Genomic DNA, 22,964 nt, shown 5'->3' on the forward strand with positions numbered 1-22,964 from the left:
TGGCACAGGCTTGTGAGCAGAAAGGGCCTGTTACCTGCTGTACATCTAAATTTAAATTTGGGATTCTGAGGCATAGATAACGTAGACAGCAAGCACCTTTTTTCCCAGTGCGGGAATAGCAAACACCAGAGGATATCTGTACAAATTGAAGGGAGGAATGTTGAGGGGTGACATCAGGTGTGCGTTTTTTATGGAGAGAGTTGTGGGTGGCTGAAATGCCTTGCAAGGGATGGTGGTGGAGGATGGAACATTGGGGACATTTAAGAGATTCTCAGACTGGCACATGGATGAAAGAAAAATAGGGGATTACGGGGTAGGAAGAGTTTAGGTTTTTTTTGGGAAGGATATATGTCAGGGCCTGTTCTGTGCTGTAATATTTTAGGAAATAATGCATTTGCAGGAAAAGTATTAATATCTCAAATAAATAAATATTGTTTTGTAAATGTGAGAGTTTTGGATGTTTAGAGTGAGCAGTTCCTTTGGTCGTTCAGCATTCTCACTGCCCATGGGAAAAAGCAGTTCCTCAGCCTGGTGGTGCTGGCTCTAATTCTCCTGTATCCTTCCCTGATGGGTGCAGCTAAAAGATGCAGGATGAAAGGGGTCCTCAATGATTTTATATGCCCTCTTCAGACAATGATCCTGGTAGGTCACATCGATGGGTTGGGGGAGGGGGAGAAAACATAGAAAATAGGTGCAGGAGTAGGCCATTTGGCCCTTCAAGCCTACACTGCCATTCATTTTGATCATGGGTGATCATCCACTCAGTACCCTGTTCCAGCTCTCTCTCCATACCCCCTGATCCCCCTAGTCTCAAGTACTAAATCTAACTCTCTCTTAAATATAGCTGTGATCCTCTCTGCCACTCGAATGTCCTGTGGATTGACCTCTGATCCATATCTCTGAAGCAAATGTAGGGCACTGTGATGCCGCTGGCCCGGAATGCTGTTCATGGAGCTCCTGCAGAAGGTTGATGTAATGGTGTCTGATCTAACGGTTCGGTGCCACGTGGAAGGCTGATCTAACGGTTCGGTGCCACGTGGAAGGCTGATCTAATGGTTCGGTGCTATGTGGAAGGCTGATCTAACGGTTCAATGCCATGTGGAAGGCTGATCTAACGGTTCGGTGCCATGTGGAAGGCTGATCCACAGGTTTGGAGCCACGTGGAAGGCTGATCCACAGATTCGGTGCCATGTGGGAGGCTGATCTAACGGTTCAGTGCCAAGTGCAAGGCTGATCTAACGGTTCGGTACCGTGTGGAAGGCTGTTCCACATGTTCGGTGCCACGTGGTAGGCTGATCCACTGATAAGAGCCCATGGGAACCAGGACATGTTGGCATTCAATCCCCAGATGGCTTGGAGACAGATGTCAGGGAGTGATGGTGGAGGGTTGTTTGTTTGATCAGAAGCCTGTGGCCAGAGGCGCAGAGATCTATGCTGAGACTCTTATATGTGGCTATAAGCAGATTAATTTAATTCAGATGGATGTGAGGTAATTCTCTTTGGGAGGACTAATCAGGGAAGGACAGATCATATGAATGATAGGGCCCACGGGAGTGTTGAGAAAGATGGATCCGGTGCACAAATGCAAGAATCCCTGAAGGTGGCAGCACAGGTAGATAAGGCGAAGAAGAAGCCAGCTGAGATATTTTCTCAGTGAGCCTGATCACAGAACAGGCAGCAGAGGAGTAGACAGTACACTTTTACAAAACACTTCCTCGTTGGTTCAGAACCAATGAGTGTATTCTGGAAATGCCCATCTTTTACAGCAAGTTCTTAAAGAGTGTGTGGAGTTTCTCTTTGCAAAATAAACTCCGCATGCATACCAGATGATGGTCCCAGCACTGAGGCAATCTGAGACCAGGAGATGCTTGCCTGTGAAACATACAGATAATGAGCTCACTGCCTCCCCCCCCACCACCCCACTATCCCCTCCCCCCCCCCACCCCCCCCCCCCCCCCCCCCCCGCCTCCACCACACATATGAGGTGCTGAGCTTCATTCATTGTGGGATTGAGTTCGAGTCAAGAGGTCATGTTGCAAATCTACAATCTCTGGTGTTGTGTTCAGTTCTGGTAACCTCATTACAGGAAGGATGTGGAAGCTGTGGAGAGGGTGCAGAGGAAATTTAACAGGATGTTGCCTGGATTGGAAAATATGTCTTATGAGGCAAGTTTAGCAGAGCTGGGACTTTTCTCTTTGGAGTGAAGGATGAGAGGAGACTTAATAGAGATCTACAAGATTATGAGAGGCATAGATAAGGTGGACGGCCAGTGCCTTTTTCCTAGGGCAGGAATTGCAAACACCAGAGCAAATGAATACAAAGTGAAGAGAGAATCGTTTATGGGAAATATCAGGGGTAAGATTTCTACCCAGAAACGTGGGTGCCTTCAATGCCTTGCCAGGGGTGGTGATGGGGGCTGGTACAACAGGACATGTAAGGGTAAGCACATAGATGAAAGAAAAGTGGAGGGTTATGTGGTGAGGAGGGCTTCATTTATTTTTGGGTAGGAATATATAGCTTGGCACAACATCGTGGGATGAAGGGCCTGTACTGTGCTGTAATGTTCTATGTTCCATGTGCAGGGCAAGTGTTTTATACACAGAATGGTGGCTGTCTGGGTATTGGTGGAGGCCAGTACGATATGAAGGGGAGCAAGCAGAAGATATACACAAGTACATCATGGGCTGAATCATAAAAAATTGGTTTGGAGATAGAGGAGGTCATTGAGAAAGCAAATGGGATGTTAGTCTTCATTGCTGGAGGGATTGAATTTCAAAGGTGGAAGATTATTCTGCAACTGTGCAGGGTACAAGTGAGGCTGCACCTGGAGTACTGCATGCAATTCCTGACTTGAGAATGGATAACTGGGTTTGGAGGCAGTGCGGAGGTTCACCAGGTTGATTCCAGGGATAAAGGGTTAGGCAGGGGAGATTGAATAGTCTGGGACTATACTCATTGGAATTTAGAAAGATGAGGAGGCATCTTACATCAACATACAAAATTATGAAAGGAATAGATGTTAGAAGCAGGGAGATTGTTTCCACTGGCAGCTGAATCCAGGATTAACAGACATCACCTTAAGATTTAGGGGAAAAGATTTAAGTCAGAGATAAAGGAGAATTGCTTCTCCCAGACAGTGGTGAATCTGTGGGGTTGTTTAACTGAAGAAGCAGTCTGGCTGTCTCTGAATTTATTTAGGGCACAGATGGATAGACTTTTTGGAAGACATGGGGAATTAGGCAGGTGGTGTGGAATTGGAATGTTAGGTCAGATGGTGGAAAGGTGGATGCAATGTGAAGTGAGACCGAGCAAAGGACAGGCAATGGTCGGAGCTTACATGCTGCCATGTGCAAGGGTTGACGTGTTGGGAAGCAGGACGATGAATTTAGAGCATGGGCCAGTAAAAGGAATTATGAAGTCCATTACAGAGACTTGGGTGTTGCAAGGACAGGATTGGCTGCTTGATATTCTCCAGTTGGATGTTTCATTCAGAAGAGGGAAGGGGCGAAGCAGTGTTACTAATCAGGGTTTAGTATCACAGCTACAGAAAGGGAAGGCATTGTGGAGGGATTGTCTACTGAGTCATTGTGGGTGGAAGTCAGAAACAGGAAGGGAGCAAGCAATCACTCTATAGACCCCCAAATAGCCCTCAGGACTCCGAGGAGCAGATAAGCAGGCAGATTTTGGAAAGGTGCAAAAATAACAGGGGAACTGGCACCTCCTGACTGCAAGAGGGATAGATGGGGCAGAATTCTTAAGGTGTGTCCAAGAAGGATTCCTGACCAGTACGTGGACCAGCCAACTAGAGGAGAGACCGTACTGAAACATGTACTGGGTAATGATCCCGGTCAGGTAACAGACCTCTCAGTGGGAGAATATTTCGGAGACCACAATCACAACTCCTTGACCTTTAGCAGTATGGGAAAGTGTTTAACTGGGAAGGACTAACTACATGGGATTAGAAAGGAATTTGGGAACAGATATACTCAGGGAAATGCATTGCAGAAATATAGAGAAGGCTTCGACCCATTTGCGTGAGGTTCTCGATGGATTTGAAAACCAGGTGACTGATTCCTGCTCTGATGTTTAATGTTTTTATTGCTCCATGAGGAACTTTGTCAAAGGCCTTTCACAAGGACATGTGTAAGGAAGGAAGTGATGAAAAATAATGAGACGACTGAGGATTTAAATAATTACCCTGGAATTTTCATTACATGAAACCTATTAGATATATTAAAGAATCGATGGTCAAGTGAACAGAGGAAGTGAAGGAACTAGATGTTGATCATAAAATAGTACCTGAGAGGTTGGGGAACATGAAATGTCCAAATTCCTGGCTCCAGACCTTTGAAAGAAGACAAGCGAGATCAGAAAACAAGATGTGGACAGTGCACCTGGACGTGTCGGTGTGGACGGTGCATGTGGACACGTGGATGTGGACAGTGTGTGAGGACACGCGGGTGTGGACAGTGCATGTGGTACGTCAGTGTGGTCAGTGCATGTGGACACGCGGGTGTGGACAGTGCATGTGGACACATGGGTGTGGACAGTGTGTGAGGACACGTGGGTGTGGACAGTGCATGCGGACACATCAGTGTGGACAGTGTGTGAGGACACGTGGGTGTGGACAGTGCACGTGTCCTTCTGAGTCTCTCCAGTGTTGTGTCTTTATTCAGGCATCCAAAAACTGATGGGTCTTTTCATAGTCTGAAGATGAATCTGTCTCCCACCTACAAATCTCACTCTTCTAGCCCTCCAAGCCTGTCTGGTGCGAGGAGATGGTCTACATTTCCAATCATGGTACAGTATATGGCGATCTGATTTGCTATATTGCTAATGCCTTATTAACCATCCACTGACATATTTCTGCAATTGGGGTTTGAGGGGAGTGATTCCGAATAATCTTGGCATCTGTGCCCTTAAAGCTATTAATCCAGCATTTTAGCTGAGAAAACTATTCACCATTTCTCCCTTATCCCCCTGTCCTTCCACAAGGATGTCTTTGATTTCTACTGTCCCCGTTGCCCCCTCCCCCCTCACTGCCCACTCCCCCTGTCCTTCTGGGTACATCAGGAACATGAAAGCATTCCTGAGGAAAGTGCCCAGGTTTCCAGGGAGACACCGCAACAACACACTCCTGTGGAACAATGAGCAAACCCACTTGTTCCCCATTGCCAACATCATTTTACCATCAATCAGATTCATCATATTTAAGGGAGGGGCAGTCTCTGCTAGTCTGTGACACACAATCATCACTGGTGTCCCTCCAAAAACAGCTTTCAAATTGTACACAACACTGCTCCAAACCAAACCACAGTCCCCAGTGATGTGACCGCCTGATCCCAGACTAAATCACTTCGATAAATCACAATCAGTTATCAAATGCAGCAGATTATGCTGGCTGAGGCCAAAGAAAAGGAAGCAATGATGAGATTTATTACAAGGCAGCAGGTCAGGGAGGCAAATTAGAGGTTAGAACTTTATACGTGGACACAGAAAGGCTGTGCACATTGGACACAATAAAGAGAGAGTCCTCCATTTACTCTGGATAATCCAAGGGACATTAATGGAGTGACAGGAGGGAGCAGAAGGTTGCAGCATTACAGAAACAGGCTGAGCAGATTATGGAGAGTGGAGACTATTCCAAGGGTGGGCATGGAGGTAGATTCGACTAAATCTCCCTTGCACCCTCGATCCCATCCCCTCTCACGCTCTCAGGATAGGATCAGACACAGATATAACACTTTATAAAACTCGCTGATTACTGTCCGCACACAAACTCCCTGAACAGGGACTGAAATGCCCTGCACCCTTAGGGCAGTTATAACAGCATTGGTCGTACAGCTGGACTTGGGAGGGCTGACCATTCAGTCATCTTCCCAGTCGAGGCCTATTTCCTTCAGTGATATAACAGTCCAGCGGAGTATGCCCTTGATGTTGTGCCAATCTAACCAGTCCTAATCCACAACAATCTCATCCTTCTCCACCTCACACCCACAAGTTTCTATTTTTCTCACATCCATGTGCCTGAGTCTTTGAAATGTCTGCAGCAAGCTTCTGTGTCTTCATCTTTAAGGCTGTGAAACAACCATTTCCAATCACTGGTTGCTTTTGGTCCTCCGCCTAAGGTGTCCCATTTGCCAGAATTTGGCCCTTATCCCTCTCCCTTTTCACACCAACTCTCTTTTAACCCATGTCATTATCCTCCCTCCACCACTTCCTCTGCCAGTTCATTGCGCCCTCTGTGTGGAGAAGGTGCCCCTCAGGAACCCCCTAACAGTTTCCCCACACCTTAAATCTATGCCCTCCTGTTTTAGACTCGCCTACCCTGGAAAAATGACTGAAACTCTGTAGCTTTGGATTTTATAAACCTCAATAATGTTTCCCAATAGCCTCCAATGCTTCTGGAAGAGAGGTCCCAGCCTATTAACCTCCTCCTTAGCAATCAAGCCTCCAGTAACATTCTTTGTTTCTGCACCTTTTCCAGCTGAACTGGAGCTGGAGCTGAGAAGCATCCAATGTCCCAGCTGCAGAGGGGGAGGATGCTGTGGAGGGATTATCTACTGAAGCATTGTTTTCACAACCCTGTCCATCTGAGTTTCCTCTTTTAAGGAACAATGCACCTTGTACTCCTTGGACTCTGTAGGGCCCTGTCATTCATTGGGTTAGTCCTGCCCTGGTTCAACCTACCAGAGTTCAACACCTCAAACACATCAAAGTCCATCTGGCAGATCCTGGTCCTCTTCTCCAATTCATCTAGATCCTGTTGTAATCTCAGATAACCTTCTTCGCTGTCCACTACACCACCAATCTTTGTGTCAACAGACTTACTAACCAAGTTGATAAGACAGATGACGGACAACAGTGGACTCACCACCGATCCCTACAGCGCACCACTGGTCACAAGCCTCCAATCTGAGTAACAACCCTCCAATCTCACCCTCTCGTTCCACCATCATCTGTATCCAATTGGCCAGCTCACCCGATCCCATGCAATTGGACCGTCCAGACCAGCTTCTCTTTGGGACCTTGTCAAAGGCCTTGCTGAAGACATGTTGACAATCTCTACCACTTAGCCCTCATCGGTCCTCTTTGTCACCCCTTCAAAGAAACTCAATCAAATTTGAGAAACATGGTTTCCCACTCACAAATCCAGGCTGATGATCCAAAGCAAACATTGCCTTTCCAAATGCAGGTAGATCATATCTCCCAGAAGCCCCCGCTGTAACTTCTCATGGCTGATGGTACATCATCGGTGTGGTTTGTGGACACTTTGACCACATCTTCTGTGGTTTACTGGCTGCTGAGTGAGTGGCCCAGACAGGGCATTGGTGACAGGATGTATTCTCACCTTGAAGGCAACCATAGCATCAATGGTCATAGGAACTGCAGGCTCTTTCACTCATAGAACATAGAACACTACAGTATGGTACTGGAAGTTCAGCCAACCTATAAACTGCTCAGGAATGAGAGACTCCAAACTAGACCTGATTCCACCTTGTCACGATTTGAGGATATGACATCATTTTGACTTTTTTTGAGGATCCCACATCTGCCAACACCTACCCACACCTGCTCAAACAGCCCACACCTGTCCCCACTTGCCCATTCTTCCACCATGTCCACTCCTGCCCACACTGCCCGGGGTGAGGGGGGGGTACGTGAATGGAAGTGATGGTGGAAATGAAAGGGGAGAGGGTGGGGATGAGACAGATACCATGTTGTGAGAGGAGAGGAATCAGCAACCATCAGGGGAGCAAATAACCTCAGAGACAGTGGAATTACTCCATCCACCTTGCCCCACCCAACAGCCACAAATCGGCAAATTCATTTGTTTCGAGGCTAAACTTGACCAAGGTCCCTGAGCAAGGCGAGGAAAAGGAGTTTGTCCTCAGAATGGGCCTCAAAGGCCAGGCACTGTTAGAGAAAGGCAAGATGGGTCCTCAGTCCTGCTGATGGAGAGGGCTCTGGATTGGTGAGGAGGGAGAGGGGTCAGGAATGAAAGGGAAAGATGGGAGAAGGGAGTGGAGGAAGAGGCAGCGAGGGAGAGGAAGAGCAAAAGAAAAGGTTAGAGATAGCAGAAGAGTGGAAGTAGAGTGAGGCAGGGAAGGGTAGGCTTGGGAAATGGTGTTGGGAGGAAGGAGGAGTAGGATGGGGGTAAGGAGAGGGGTCAGTGAAGGAGTGTGAAAAGGAGAAATGGAGAGGAAGGAGGGCAGGGAGGGGGAAAAGGTGAGAGGGTGGGATTGGGAAGGAGGGAAGAGATGAGGCAGGGTTGGGAGGGGAAGGAGGGGAGGGATGAGCCAGGGTTGGGAGGGAAAGGAGGGGAGGGATGAGCCAGGGTTGGGAGGGAGAGGGATGAGGCAGGGTTGGGAGGGGAAGGAGAGGGTGGTGGGAATGGGGAGGAGGGGAGGGATGAGGCAGGGTTGGGAGGGGAAGGAGAAGGAGAGAGCGGTGGGATTGGGGAGGAGGGGGGAGGGATGAGGCAGGGTTGGGAGGGGAAGGAGAAGGAGAGCGGTGGGATTGGGGAGGAGGGGGAAGGATGAGGCAGGGTTAGAAGGAGTGAGGGGTGGGATTGGGGAGGAGGGGTGGAATGAGACAGGGTTGGGAGGGGAAGCAGAGAGGGGTGGGATTGGGGAGGAGGGGAGGGAGGCAGGGTTGGGAGGGGAAGAAGGTAAGAGTGGTGGGATTGGGGTGGAGGGGAGGGATGAGGCAGGGTTAGGAGGGGAAAGAGAGAGGGGTGGGATTGGGGAGGAGGGGAGGGATGAGGCAGGGTTGGGAGGGGAAGGAGGAGAGCGGTGGGATTGGGGAGGAGGGGAGGGAGGCAGGGTTGGGAGGGGAAGAAGGTGAGAGTGGTGGGATTGGGGTGGAAGGGAGGGATGAGGCAGGGTTAGGAGGGGAAAGAGAGAGGGGTGGGATTGGGGAGGAGGGGAGGGATGAGGCAGGGTTGGGAGGGGAAGGAGGAGAGCGGTGGGATTGGGGAGGAGGGGAGGAATGAGGCAGGATTGGGAGGGGAAGGAGAGAGGGGTGGGATTGGGGAGGAGGGGAGGGAGGCATGGTTGGGAGGGGAAGAAGGTGAGAGTGGTGGGATTGGGGTGGAGGGGAGGGATGAGGCAGGGTTTGGAGGGGAAAGAGAGAGGGGTGGGATTGGGGAGGACGGGAGGGATGAGGCAGGGTTGGGAGGGGAAGGAGGAGAGCGGTGGGATTGGGGAGGAGGGGAGGGATGAGGCAGGATTGGGACGGGAAGGAGAGAGGGGTGGTATTAGGGAGGAGGGGAGGGGAATGGCAGGGAGGGGGGGTTATGTTTGGGAATGAAAGGGAAGGGAAGGAGTGTCTCCAACTTCGGATTCTCCCTCGACGGGTCCCGAACTGTGGATGAGCTCGTGCTGGCGTGGATCCGAGCTTTGTAACTGACAGTCTCGAGTGCAGATACTGGCACCGCACTCACTCTGACTTCATGAGAATCTCACTCAGACTCTCAAACAAACCCTGTGTGTCCAAGTGACCCTGGGATCGGGTAACACTACAGACTCCTGCACATTAACCGGCCATTAGATCCAGGGCCATGCACACCAACTGTGCCTGGCACCAGGGAGGGGAGAGGGAGGGGTGGGGAGAGGAGGAGAGAAAACAGAGGGTGAAGAGAGAGGAGGGTAGAAAAGAGGGGGGAGAGTGGGGGGAAGTGAGAGGGGGGTGAGAAGGGATGGAGTATGGGAGAGAAGGGATGCTGGAGGAGGGGAGAAGGGGGGAGGAGGAGGACGAGGAGGGAGAAAGAAGTGAGGAGGGAAGGGGAGAAGGGAGGGGTTAAAGGAGAGGAGGATCAAGCTCAAATAATTAATCTCCGACAGAGTGCATCTGCATCTCCTGAGCCTCTGACGTGGTGAATATCCCTCAACTCCTTCATCTGCCTCCTCGTCCTCTCTCTGTTTACCTCCTCATCTTCCTTTACACCTCCCTCTCCCCTCCTCCTCTAGACCCCATTTACTTCTCTATCCCCTTTCCTCTCTTCCTCCACATCTCCTCCTCCCCATCTTCCAGTCTGGCCGTCCATGAGGCATCCTCTTTTGATGTGCAACTCGTGTCGACGGTCAGGTGGGCAAGTAACAAAAAGACTGGATTGAAAAATCACGACTATATTTAATAAATAATCTAAACCAAATATAATTCACATAAATACACATTGTGGATGTTTTCAACATGGACTTTAGTAAGACCTTTGACAAGGTCCTACATGGGAGGTTAGTCAGGAAAGTTCAGACACTGGGTATTCATGGTGAAGTAGTGAACTGGATTCAACAATGGCTGGAAAGTAATTTTTTTCAAACTCTATCAACAATTTTCAATATTAACTTGGAACCCTACCTGTTAATTGCTCTGTTTGGTTTTTCTCGTGGCTCAGATGAACCTCTATCGGCACCTCAGGAAAAAGTCTTAGCTTTTACTACGTTGACAGCCAGACGAGCTATTTTATTGAAATGGAAAGGAGATGCATCCCCTTCTCAAACACAGTGGTTAAATGATGTTATGTCCCATTTAAGTTTGGAGAGAATTAGATATAATATTAAAGATAGAAAGTTTCAATTTATGAAATTGTGGGGCCCGTTCTTTGAATTTTTTTATAATCGTAAGAGGCAATAAATATGACACGTTCCGGGAATTCTTTGTCTGTTCTCTGGGGGTCGCCAGTGATTCCACATCATTATTGATCTTTTTTTTCATAAACAAAACGATGACCATAATTAGAGGGAGGGGAATAGATGACTTTAGTTTTACTTTCTTTTTCTAATCTTTATTATTTTAATATAACCATCTAATAAATGGGTCTGACGTAGTTGCATTCATTATGTTTACTACTAGATTGAGTGATAAGTAACTATGAATGTAGTTATCCATATTTTCTTATTTACCTTTTAATTTTTCTCCCTTTGCTATGTATTTACTTGTATACAATTGATTCATTATGTAATCATCATTTATTATGTATGTTAAACTCAATTAAAATATTTTAAAAAGACATTGGCTGAATGGGAGCCAGAGAGAAGAGGTGGATGATTCCTTCTCAGACTGGAGGTCTGTGACTAGTAGTGGACCTCAGGGACCCTTGTTGTTTGTCATCTATATCAATGATCTGGATGATCATGTGGTCAATTGGATATGCAAGTTGCAGATGAGACGAAGATTGGAGGTGTTGTGGACAGTGAAGAAGGCTTTCAAAGCTTGGAGAGGGATCTGGACCAGCTGAAAAAATGTGCTGAAAAATGACAGACAGAATTTAATGCATTTTGGAAGGACAAACCCAGAAAGGACAGACATGATAAAGGGTCGGGCACTGAGGAGTGTGGTAGGATAGAGGAATCTGGGAATACAGGTACATAAGTCTCTGAAAGAGGCCTCACAAGTGGATGGGGTTGTAAAGAGAGCTTTATTGGCCTTCATAAAATCAGAGTAATGTTTAGGAGCTGGGATGTTATGGTAAAGTTGTATAGGACATTGGTGAGGCCAAATTTGGAGCAATGTCTCCAGTTTTGGTCACCTCACCACAGGAAAGATATCGAAATAATCCAGGGAAGATTTTCTAGGATGCTGCCCAGATTTCAGGAACTGAGTTACAGGGAAATGTTAAACAGGTTAGGACTTTATTCCTTGGAGCGTAGAAGTATGAGGGGAGATTTGATCGAGGTATTTAAAATTATAAGTGGGATAAACAGAGTAAACGTTGGTCGGCTTTTTCCACTGAGGGGAGGTGAGATACAAACCAGAGGACATGGGTTAAGGGTGAAAGGGGAAAAGTTTAGGGGGAACATGATGGGGGGAACTTCCTCACACAGTGAGTGGTGGGAGTGTGGGTCAAGCTTCCAGCTGAAGTGGTGAATGTGGGCTCAATTTTAATTTAAGAAGAATTTGGACAGGTGCATGGATGGGAGGGCATGGAGGGCTATGGACTGGGTGCAGGTCAGTGGGACTAGGCAAAAAAAAATGGTTTGACACAGACTAGTAGGGACAACGAGGCCTGTTTCGGTGCTGTAGTGTTCTATGCTTCCATGGTATGTTGAGTTAAAATGAATAGACCATGGTCTGCTTGCAGAGAAATATTTTCAGTCATGTTCCAGAGGAGGGAATGCACGGCTGACCCAGAGAAGATGGGCTAGTGGTGGAAGCCTGTTATTCAGGTTGGAGCTCTGTGATCAGTGGTATTTGGTAGGGAACAGTGTTTGGATTCTGTTGTTTGTGATCTCTACAAATGACTTGCATGAACATATAGTTGGGTGGGGCGTTGGGGGGGGGGGGTGGTTAAACAGGTTAGAACTTTATTCCCTGGAACATAGAATAATGAGGGAGATTTGATCGAGGTATTTAAAATTAGAGAAATGGACAAGTCCACTTTGGGAGGTCAAAGGCAAGGGGAGTATTTCCAGTTAATGGCAGGATTCTTCAGTGTTGATATGCAGAGGGATATGAGAGTCCTGGTCCATTGCTCATTTTGAGAGTAGCCAGGTAAGTAGTGTATGGATTGTTCACCTTCATTGGGGAGGCACTAAGTTTAAAGAAAAGGAGGTGATGATGCAGTATACAAAACTTTGGTTGTGTTGCACATGGAATACTGTATGCAATTCTGGTCACCCCATTACAGGAAGGATGTGGTAGGTTTTGGAAAGGGGACAGAGGAGGATGTTTCCTGGTTTAGAGGCTGTCATTTATGGGGAGAGGTTGGACAAACTCAGCTTGTTTTAACTGGAAGCTGAAAGGATCTCAACCTTTCTCTTTCCACTCACAGACCACTTTAAGTATCCTTTATGCCATCGGAGCTCTGTGATTAGTAAGGGATTGTTTAAGGTGGGATGTGAGTGGGAAGGGAAGGTTGAAAATCACTGCTCTAGACCCCATTGTTACTGAAATATTTTGCTTGAGAAAAATTGTCATTGGCCCATTCCCTTTGGAGTTCTGAAACCGTGCACATAACGAGTCAATGAGGAATGATTAAAACAATGGTTTTCAAACCTTTTATTCCCACCCACCTACCTCCTTAAGCAATCCCTTACTAATCCCAGAAAACCGATGGCATAGGGAATACTTAAAGTGGTTTGTGAGTGGAAAGAAAAAAATTGAAAACCACTGGGGTTTATAAAATCACAAGTTTCATTGATAGTGTGGACAGTCAGAATCTTTTCCCCGAGATAAAATTGTCACACACAAGAGGACACGTATTCAAGGTGAAGGGAGAGACCTTAAAGGGAAAGCGAGGGATTTCTTTTAACACTGAGCATGGTGGGGCCTGGATTTGGCTGCCAGTAGTGGTGGAAGCAGATATTACAGAAGCATTGTAAATCTGAAGGTTCTGGGGGATATAGATCAGAGCCTGGGCACAGACTAGGAGATTGTTTCGCTGAGCACCTTCGCTCCATCCACACCAGTGATCGAGATCTCCCAGTACACACTCCAACATTCACATGTCTATCCATGGTCTTATGCACTATCCCACCAAGACCACCCATAGATTGGAGGAACAACACCTGATTTTCCATCTGACCGCTCTCCAGCCAGATGGCATTAATATCGACTTTACCGGTTTCTGCTAACCTGCTCCTCTCTTCCCCCTACCCCCTTCCCTTCCTCTTTCCAGTTCTTTTTCCCCCTTCATTCTCTATTCACCTAGCCATTCCTCCTCCCCTTGATCACTACAGTCCCCTCCCTCCCTTCTCCACCTATTACCTCTTGCCTTTGCGACCTCCCTTCTACTCTTGTTTGGACACATGCCGATATTTTTCCATACCTTGATAAAATGCTCAAGCCTGAAATGTCGGTTCTGTATTTTCATCTTTGCTCCATAAAGGACACTGCTTGAACTGCTGAGTTTCTCCAGCTTTGTGCGTTTTGCCCTGTTATATATTAAAAAATAACACTCACAGCTTTGCAAGCATGAGTCTCAGCATGAACTATCACTGCATCCTCTTCTTTACATCACCCGCACCTCTTCTTTCAGCAATGTTCAACTTCTTTTCAGGTAACTGAATATTTAGTCCAAACTCTCTGACAAAAGAGAGGACTGGTTATATAGGTCTGCACATCACTGAGGGCCAAAGGACCTATACTGTTCTATGTTTTATAAGCCCAGACCAGGGGTCACTGGGTCATTGAGTCAGGCAGCACGGAACAGGCCTTCAGCTCACCTCATCCCTGCTGACCAAGTTGGCCTTCGTGCTGCTCCTCACCTGCCTGCATTTGATCCACAACCTTCAGCCTTTCCTATCCATACATCTGTCCAAATGTTGTTTGAATGTCAGAATTGTGCCATTTCTAGTTTCCTTTGCGGCTCATTCCAGCTACAGACCACTCTCTGAGTGAAAAGATTGGCCTCCAGGACTCTCTTAAATGTCTCCCCCAACCTTAAATCTTTGCTCTCTCATTCCAGGAAACAGCCCCAGACTATCAAGTGTCTCTTTCTAACTCCACTCCTCCAATCCTTAGAGCATTCAGGACTGTCTGTCTCACACCTACTCCAGTTTGATCAGCCGCTTCCTCTACTCTAGCGACCAGACCTGTAAACTATTATCCAGATGTGGTTTCAGCATTGTCGTGTACAGCTGTATGATGAGGTCCAAATTTCTGTACATTATACCCCACCCAATGAAGGCCAGCATGCCAACACCATCTTCACCACCCTGCCCAGCTGAATGTGAAAAATAAATGTACTGGAGAAACTAAGCAGGTCACACAGCATCCAAAAGAAGTAATGACAGTGAACTCTGTATTGAGAGATGGTATACACAGAGGATCTTCACTCAGTATCCAAACACGGGCTGTCTCTGCCTAGGGGTGTGTAATGGAATGGGGTAGAGAAGTGGTTTTCAAACATTTTCTTTCCACTCTCATACCATTTTAAGTAACCCCTAATCCACCAGTGCTCTGTGATTAGTAAGGGATTACTTAAGGTGTTATGTGAGTGGGAAGGAAAAGTTGAGAACCACTGCTCTAGACCCCATTGTTACTGAAATATTTTGCTTGAAAAATATTGTCATTGGCCCATTTCCTTTGGAGTTATGAAACCGTGCACATAATGAGTCCATGAGGTATGATTAAGAAAGTGTTTTCAAACTTTTTTCTTTCCATCCACATATCATCTTAAGCAATCCCTTACTAATCACAGAGCACTTATGGCATGGGGATGACTTAAAGTGGTATGTGAGTGGAAAGAAAACGTTTGAAAACCAGTGGTGCAGAGGGGACCTTCACTCTGTGTCTGACCCCAGGAGAGTGTGATGGGACAGTGTGGAAGGAGCTTCACTTTGTTTCTGACTCTGGGAGTATGGAAGGGACGGTGCAGAGGGAACTTCACTCTGTGTTCTGACGCTGGGAGTGTGGAAGGGACTTGTACCTAATCTGAACACTGCCTTGAAGCATTGTTTTGTTAGTGAAGTATCTGAAACAAATCTTGATCAACTTACCAAGTTCTAAATGAATCATGACTCTTATCAATCTCTGCCTTAAATACATCCAATGACCCAGCATCCACAACCGCATGTGGCAACAAATTCCACCGATTCACCTCCCTCTGGTGAAGAAATTTCTCCACATTTCTGTTCTATGTGGATGCCCTTCAATCCTGAAGTTGTGCCTTCTTGTCCTAGACTCTCCCACTATGGGAAACAACCTGTCTACATCTACTCTGTCTGCACCTTTCAACATTTGAAATGTTTCAATAAGATCCCCCCTCATTCTCCTAAATTCCAATAAGTACAGGCCAAGAGCTGTCAAACGCTCCTCATATAATAATCCTGTCATTCCTGGAATCATCCTTGTGAACCTCCTCTGAACCCTCTCCAACATCAGCACATCCTTTCTTAAAATGAGGAGCCCAAAACTGCTCACAACACTACCTGCTCCTCCACCTATCTTCATTTCATCTGCAAACTTGGCCACAAAGCCATTCATTCCATAATCTAAATCATTAATATACAACATAAAAAGAAATGGCCCCAAAACCGACCCCTGTGGAACACCACTAGCAACTGGCAGCCAACCAGAATATGATCCCTGTATTCCAACTTTCTGCTTCCTGCCAACCAGTCAATGCACTACCCAGACTAGTATGTTTCCCGTAATACCATGGGCTCTTATCTTGTCAAGTAGCCTCATGTGCGGCACCATGTCAAATACCTTCTGAAAATCCAAATACACTGCATCCACTGCTTCTCCCTTATCCAACCTGCTTCTCACTTAGAATCATAGAACTATAGAACATTACAGCACAGAAAAACAGGCCATTCAACCCTTCTGGTCTGTGCCAACCAATAAAACTAGCTAGTCCCATTGACCTCCTCTCATTCCATAACCGTTCAGACCTCTCCTATCCATGTGCTTATCCAATTTATTTTTAAAACTCAAAATTGAGTCTGCATTCACTACATCAGATGGCAGCTCATTTCACACTCCTACCACTCTCTGAGTGAAAAACATTCCCCTAATGTTTCCTTTATACCTCTCCCCTTTCAGCCTAAAGCAATGACCTCTCGCATTTATCTCTCTCAATCTAAGTGCGGCCTCACCAATGACTTGAATAACTTCAATATAACATTCCAATTCCTATACTCAGTTCTTTGATTTATAAAGGCTAAGATGTCAAATGTTTTCTTTACAACCCTGTCCACATGTGATGCCACCTTCAGGGAACAATGTATACGTATTCCCAGATCTCTGCTCCTCCACACTCCTCAATGGCCTAACATTTTCTGTGTACATCCTACCCTGATTCGCTCTATCAAAGTGCAACATCTCACACTTACCTGCATTAAATTCCATCAACCATTTACTGGGCCAATTTCCCAGCTGGTCCAGATCCCTCTGCAAGCTTTGAAAATCTTCCTCACGGTCCATGACGCCTCCTATCTTTGTGACATCAACAAACTTGCTGATCCAATTCTCCACATTATCATCGAGGTCATTTATATAGACAACAAACAACAATGGCACCAACACAGATCCCTGAGGCACACCACTCAACACAGACCTCTAGTTTGAGAAGCAACCATCCACTACCACTCTCTTGTTTTCTCCCACACAGCTAATTTTGAATCCAGTTTACAACCCCTCTATGTAGACCTAGTGTCCTAACCTTCTGAACCAACATCTCATGTGGGACCTTGTCAAAGGCCTTACTAAAGTCCATATAGACAACATCCACAGCCTTTCCCTCATCAACCTTCTTGGTAACTTCGTCAAAAAATTCTACAAAATTTGTTAAACACGATCTACCGCACACCAATCACCCTGACTGTCCTTAATCAGCTGATGATGGTCGAAATAACTCCTCCCTCTCAGAAATCCTTTGAATAATTTACATACTACTGACGTCAGGCTCTGTGGCGATACGACCACTAGCCTACTGCAGGGGGTGATCTCTGTACCTGTAGGAAGCCCACCTGAGGGGCTGAATCCACCTGGCGAGGTGTAAATCAGCAGACCTGAATATAAACCTGAGCCAGCCCCTCCTGAGCCAGTCACACGAGTCTTTTGAGTTTGTGCTTGCTTGCTTGCTGCTACCACAGCACCACAGGCTCACTGGCCTATAATTGCCTGGTTTACTCTTGGAGCCCTTCTTAAACAGCGATGGCAAAAGAGGGCCATGAGATGTCTTTGATGATCAGGATTAAAGAAAAGCCAAATCCTCCGGCTCCTCCCCCATGACTAAGGACATTTTGAATATATCCATTAGGGCCCCTGCAATTTCAGCTCTTGTCTCTCTCAAGGTACAAGGGAATATCATTTCCAGTCCAGAGGATTTATCTACCAATTATTCGTTGCAAGGGAGCAAGTACCTCCTTCTCCTTAAACTCCACATGTTCCATGCCACTTCTATTTATTCCCTTCCATCCTTATTCACGATGCCAGTTTTCTGCGTAAATACCGATGCAAAGAAAATGTTTAAGATCTCCTCCATTTCACGAGGCTCCACACAGAGTTGACCCTCTGATTTTCTAGGGGTTCTATTTTGTCCCTTACCATCCTTTCACTTTTAATTTACTTGTAGAAACCCTTTGGATTTTCCTTCGCATTATCTGCCAAAGCACTTTCATGTCTTTTTTTTGCTTTCCTAATTTCCTTCTTAAGCATTCTCTTACATTTTCTAATCTCTACAGGTAACTAATTTCCTCCTTGTTGTCTATATATAGCTCCCTCCTTTTCTTAACCAACTCTCCAATAACCCTTGAAAACTAAGGTTCCCTGTGTCTGTTAACTTTGCCCTTATTCCTGGTAGGAACGTGCAATCTCTGCACTCTTAAAATTTCATCCTTGAAGGACTTCTACCTGCTGGATGCATCTTTGCCAGAAAATAACATTCCAATTGACTCTTCCAAGATCCTTCCTCATTTCCTCAAAATTGGCCTTTCTCCAGTTCGGAACCTCAACTTGAGGACCAGACCTATCCTTCTCCATAATTAACTTGAAACTAAAGAATTCCAATAGGTTTGCCAAGCAAAATGTCCTCTTACAGAGACTGGATTTGGCCATTCTTGTATTTTTAAAAATTTAGACATACAGCACAGTAACAGGCCATTTTGGCCCACAAGCCCGTGCTGCCCAAGTTACCTAGACTCCCAGTACGTTTTGAACAGTGGGAGGAAACCGGAGACCCTGGGGAAAACCCACACAGACATGGGGAGAAAATACAAACTCCTTACAGACAGCACGGGATTTGAACCCTGGTCCCAATCACTGGTGCTGTAAAGGCTTTGCACTATCTGTTATGCCATCTGTGCTGCCCTTTATGTGCCTCCAAGTACTCTGTAACCTCATCCTTGACAATAATCTCCAACACCTTCCCAATGACTGACATCAGGCTAATAGTCTATAATTTTCTTCTTGCTGCCTCCCTCCATTCTTGAATAGTGGGGTGACATTTGTGATTTTTCTATCTTCCATGACTATGTCAGGATCTATTGAACCCTGAAAGGTAATTTTCAATACCTCCACAATATCTACTGCTACTTTTTACAGGGCCTGAGAGTGCAATCCATCTGGTCTGGGAGACTTATCCACCCTGAGACCATTCAGCTTTCTGAGCACCTTCTCCCTTGAAATAGTAACTGGTCTCACTGTCCTTCCCTGATACCCTTCAAAATCTGGCACACTGCTAGTGTCTTACACAGTGAAGACTGATGCAACATTCTCATTGAGTTCCTCCGTCACCTCCCATTATTATTTCTCCAGCGTCATTTTCTCGTGGTCCTATATCTACACTCACTCCTCTTTCACTCTATATTGCCAGATTTCTAATTTCTTGTCAGAGTGCATACATGACATCACATGCAACCCTGAGATTCTTTTTCCCACCGGGTGCAGCAGAATTACTACTAATTGGTAGTTCAAAAAATAAACTGTACGCAGCTTAAACATGTCAACCAATAAAGAACTATAAACAGATAATGAATGTAAACAATTCGCAATACTGAGAGAACAAAGAAAATCAATAAAGTGCACAATAGTCCCTGATTGACTTTGTCATGGAGGAGTCTGATGGTGGAAGGGTAGCAGCTGTTCCTGAACCAGGTGGTGTGAGTCTTGTGGCACCGATACTTCTTTCCTGATGGCAGCAGCGAGAACAGAGCATGTGGTGGGTGGTGTGGGTCCTTGATGATTGCTACTGCTCTCTGATGGCAATGATCCCTGTAGATGTTCTCAATATTGGGGAGAATTTTGCCTCTGATGTCCTGAGCTGTGTCCACTACCTTTTGCAAGGCTTTACCCTCAGCGGTATTGGTGTCCTCATACCAGACCATGATGCAGCCGGTCAGCACATTTTCTACCACACATCTGTGAGAATTTTCCAGGGTTTCTGGTGTTATACCAAACCTCCACCAACTCCTGAGGAAGTAGAGGTGATGATGTGCTTTCTTCACGATGCCATAGGTGTACTTGAGTTAGCTTTTTGTATCGTCTTTGATATATTTCCTGGCCTCCTTCTTTCCCTCCTTATGAATGGGAAAAAAGGTTGAGAACCACTGCTCTAGACCCAATTGTTACTGAAATATTTTGCTTGAGAAAAATTGTCATTGGCCCATTTCCTTTGGAGTTTTGAAAACTGAGTCAAGGAGGTACGATTACAAAACATTTTCTTCCCACTCATGTACCACCTTAGGCAATCCCTTACTCGTCACAGAGCACTTAGGGCATGAGGAATACTTAAAGTGGTATTTGAGTGGAAAGAAAAAGTTTGAAAACCACCTCTCTACACTGTCCTCTACTTTTTCATCAAAGATATTTATATATAACGCAAGCAACAGGGGACCCAACATTGATCCGTGCAGAACACCACGAGTCACAGGTCTCCAGCCAAGATAACACTTTTCCACCACTACTCTCTGCTTTCTAGGAGCCAGCCAATTTCAAATCCACTCTCTGTAGAACACATGCGTCTGCAATTTCACATCACGAGGGACCTTACCAAACATCCACTGCTCTACCTTCATCTAGTTGTCACTGCCCTAAAAAACTCAATCCAATTGGTAAGACATGTCCTGCCCATCACAAAGCAACTCTTACTGTTGCAAAATGAGCATACATCCTCTCCCCAGCTATCATTTCCAAGAGATCTCCTATCACTCTTGTGAACTTTACTTGGCTATCACTTCCTGGGTAGCCTTTTTCCCTCTTTTTTTGAACAAAGGAACAACACTATCCACTCTCCAGTCCTCGACCTTTCTTGTTATTAGTCAGGTTACAAAGATCCTTGTTGAGGCCTCAGCAATCTCTTCACTTGCCTCATTCAACACCCTCGGTGTAAATCCTGTCAGGCCCAGGACAGGATATTCCCACCTTAATGTCCCTCCAAAGACTCAACACCACCTCTTCTTGATCTCAAATTTCCTCAACACATGGAAGATTCTCCGCATAATTCTTCCTGTCATGGTACGTGACCTTCTCCTTCTCTGATGCAAAGTACTCAGTTACTCTGACTTGAAGCATAAATTCCCTCCTTTGTCCCTCAGTGATCCCATCCTTTTCCCTGGACATTCTCTTGTTTTTAATGCAGCTATAAAATGCCGTGGAATTTCTTTAATCATCAAAGACATCTCATGGCCCCCTTTTGGCCAGGTAATGCTGGGATGCATTAAGAGGACATTTTGACATGCGACACTTGTTTAAGGAGTCTAGGACCGGCATGTTCCAGTGCAAAGGAAAGATAAAGATGGAAAAGTAAGAGTGTTGGGCAACAAGAAAGGTTATCAGCTTAAGTCAAGAAGATAAAGAAGGCACATAAGGTTCAGGAAACTACAACACCAGCAGGTCCTGGAGAAATATAAAGATTGCAGGAAAGAATTCATGTCAATTGTGGCTTGCTCAAAAACAGCTGTTCCCAATGAACTCCCCCCACCCCCAGTTCCTGTCTAATTATAGCATCTGCCTCCGCCTCAGGCAGGTGGGCTCCCTGGCATCAAGCTCCTGAATGTTGGGACAAACCGTGAGGTGCTCAGTCTGGATGATCCCCACCTTTCCAATCAGCCCCTGTCCCAGCTTCTGCACCCAGTAGTTGTGGGATAGGGAGAAAGTGGGGAGCAGAGTGCTTCTAGATTGAATTAATGGCTTATAGCTCAGGGTAGTCTTGTAAATCTGCCCCACCTCCCAGCAGTTGCATGACTACATTCTGTCCAAAGAGCAGGAAGTGTGGTGGAACTGGAGACCTCAGCTGCAGGAACAGCTGTCAGCAGGAGACTTGCATTGAAGCGATGATTGAGGCCACCTCCCTAGGTGATGCAGGTGAGGGGAGGAACAGCTCAACAAGGAGGATGGGTGAAATATTGGAGAGTATCACCTTCTGAGTGGCCGCCTCTTGCTCAGGGCCAGGGATAATCATTGCTCTGTCTCCAGAAGGAAGATGGCCATATGTCCAAGGGCCTGAACCAAGGCATTCACCCAGGATGGATGGTGCAACTGCAGGAGGGTTCCACCACTGCAGAGGATGTAAGAGATGTACAATTGAACTGTGGACACATCACAGTTCCAACCTCCATGACAACTTCACTCCTTCAAGTTTCACTTCCCTGCCTCTCTCAGCATGTCTCATGAAACACAGCACCATGTCTGACAAGAAAATCTGGACATATAAGGAGCACACACCTGCTCGGTACACTCGTCCTCCTTCTTTGTTCTAGTGTTCACTCTCTATTATACAATGCCAAATACAACATGGTGGCCACCAAGGCTGGGTCTCATGAGAATTTGTCACCGTGTATTTTGATGCATTGGTCACCCCTGCCAAAAGTGAATTTTGCATAGATATGCCCATGGATGGGACAGTGCAGAGGAAGCTTCAATCTGTATCTGACTTCGGGAATGTATGATGGTTCGTTGTGGAGGGAGTTCCACTCAGTTTATGTCCCTGGGAGTGTGTGATGGATTGAGACAGAGGGAGCTTCACTTTGCATCTGCCCCCTGCTCTTCTGCCAACAGTGAATTTTCAGTGTGTGACAACAATGTGCAATGCACTCTACAGGCATTACTGGACTTCCTCTCACTGGTAAAATGACCAAAGTTGTGATGAATACAGAACCTGCTGGTCTCACAAAAATAATCTTTAATCAGCTGGAAGATTTTGGTGCTGAATTGTCACCACACACAGCACAGTATTTCACACACAGTGTACAATATTGGATTTGAAGAAATAAATTCACTGCATTGCATCAAATCAATGAGAAATCAACCTTAAATCTTCACCATGCAGAGCAAAGTCCAGATCCTACTTTTGTCACCACAGCTGGGAAGTGAAATCAGCTCTCTTTTGGCCAGTGAACTGTCAGTGTTCTCTGCTCCATAATAGAACACTCTATGAAGATGGCATCTCCCGAGTACTTCCTGAATGTGAAATGTTGCTTTTTCTACAAAAGACTTGTTTTGTTGTGAAATTTTCAGTTTTTCCCTGAACCTTGGTCCTGCATTGCATTTGAAGTTCATGCAGAGGGCTTCCTCTTCCC

The 22,964-nt window shown here is 46.1% G+C and overlaps 1 protein-coding gene across 2 annotated transcripts in view; it reads right to left on the reverse strand.

Moving 5' to 3' along the window:
- Positions 1 to 1,525: 1,525 nt before the first annotated feature.
- Positions 1,526 to 22,964, reverse strand: part of LOC138747235 (ankyrin-repeat and fibronectin type III domain-containing 1-like) — a 300,694-nt gene continuing 279,255 nt past the window's right edge. The window contains exons 24-26 of one of the 2 annotated variants that reach the window (XR_011347384.1): positions 13,769 to 13,874; positions 4,300 to 4,345; positions 1,835 to 1,872 (exon numbers count right to left, since the gene is read on the reverse strand). Coding sequence is in view for 1 of the 2 variants with exons in the window: in XM_069906270.1 (XP_069762371.1) it covers positions 1,724 to 1,872; positions 4,300 to 4,345 (195 nt within the window). In the remaining variant the exon portion in view is untranslated. Of the gene's footprint in view, positions 1,873 to 4,299; positions 4,346 to 13,768; positions 13,875 to 22,964 lie in introns of both variants that reach the window. The other variant, XM_069906270.1, reaches the window with a different exon arrangement.

The sequence above is a fragment of the Narcine bancroftii genome, chromosome 12 (genome assembly GCF_036971445.1).
Source record: "Narcine bancroftii isolate sNarBan1 chromosome 12, sNarBan1.hap1, whole genome shotgun sequence".
Taxonomy (NCBI): domain Eukaryota; kingdom Metazoa; phylum Chordata; class Chondrichthyes; order Torpediniformes; family Narcinidae; genus Narcine; species Narcine bancroftii.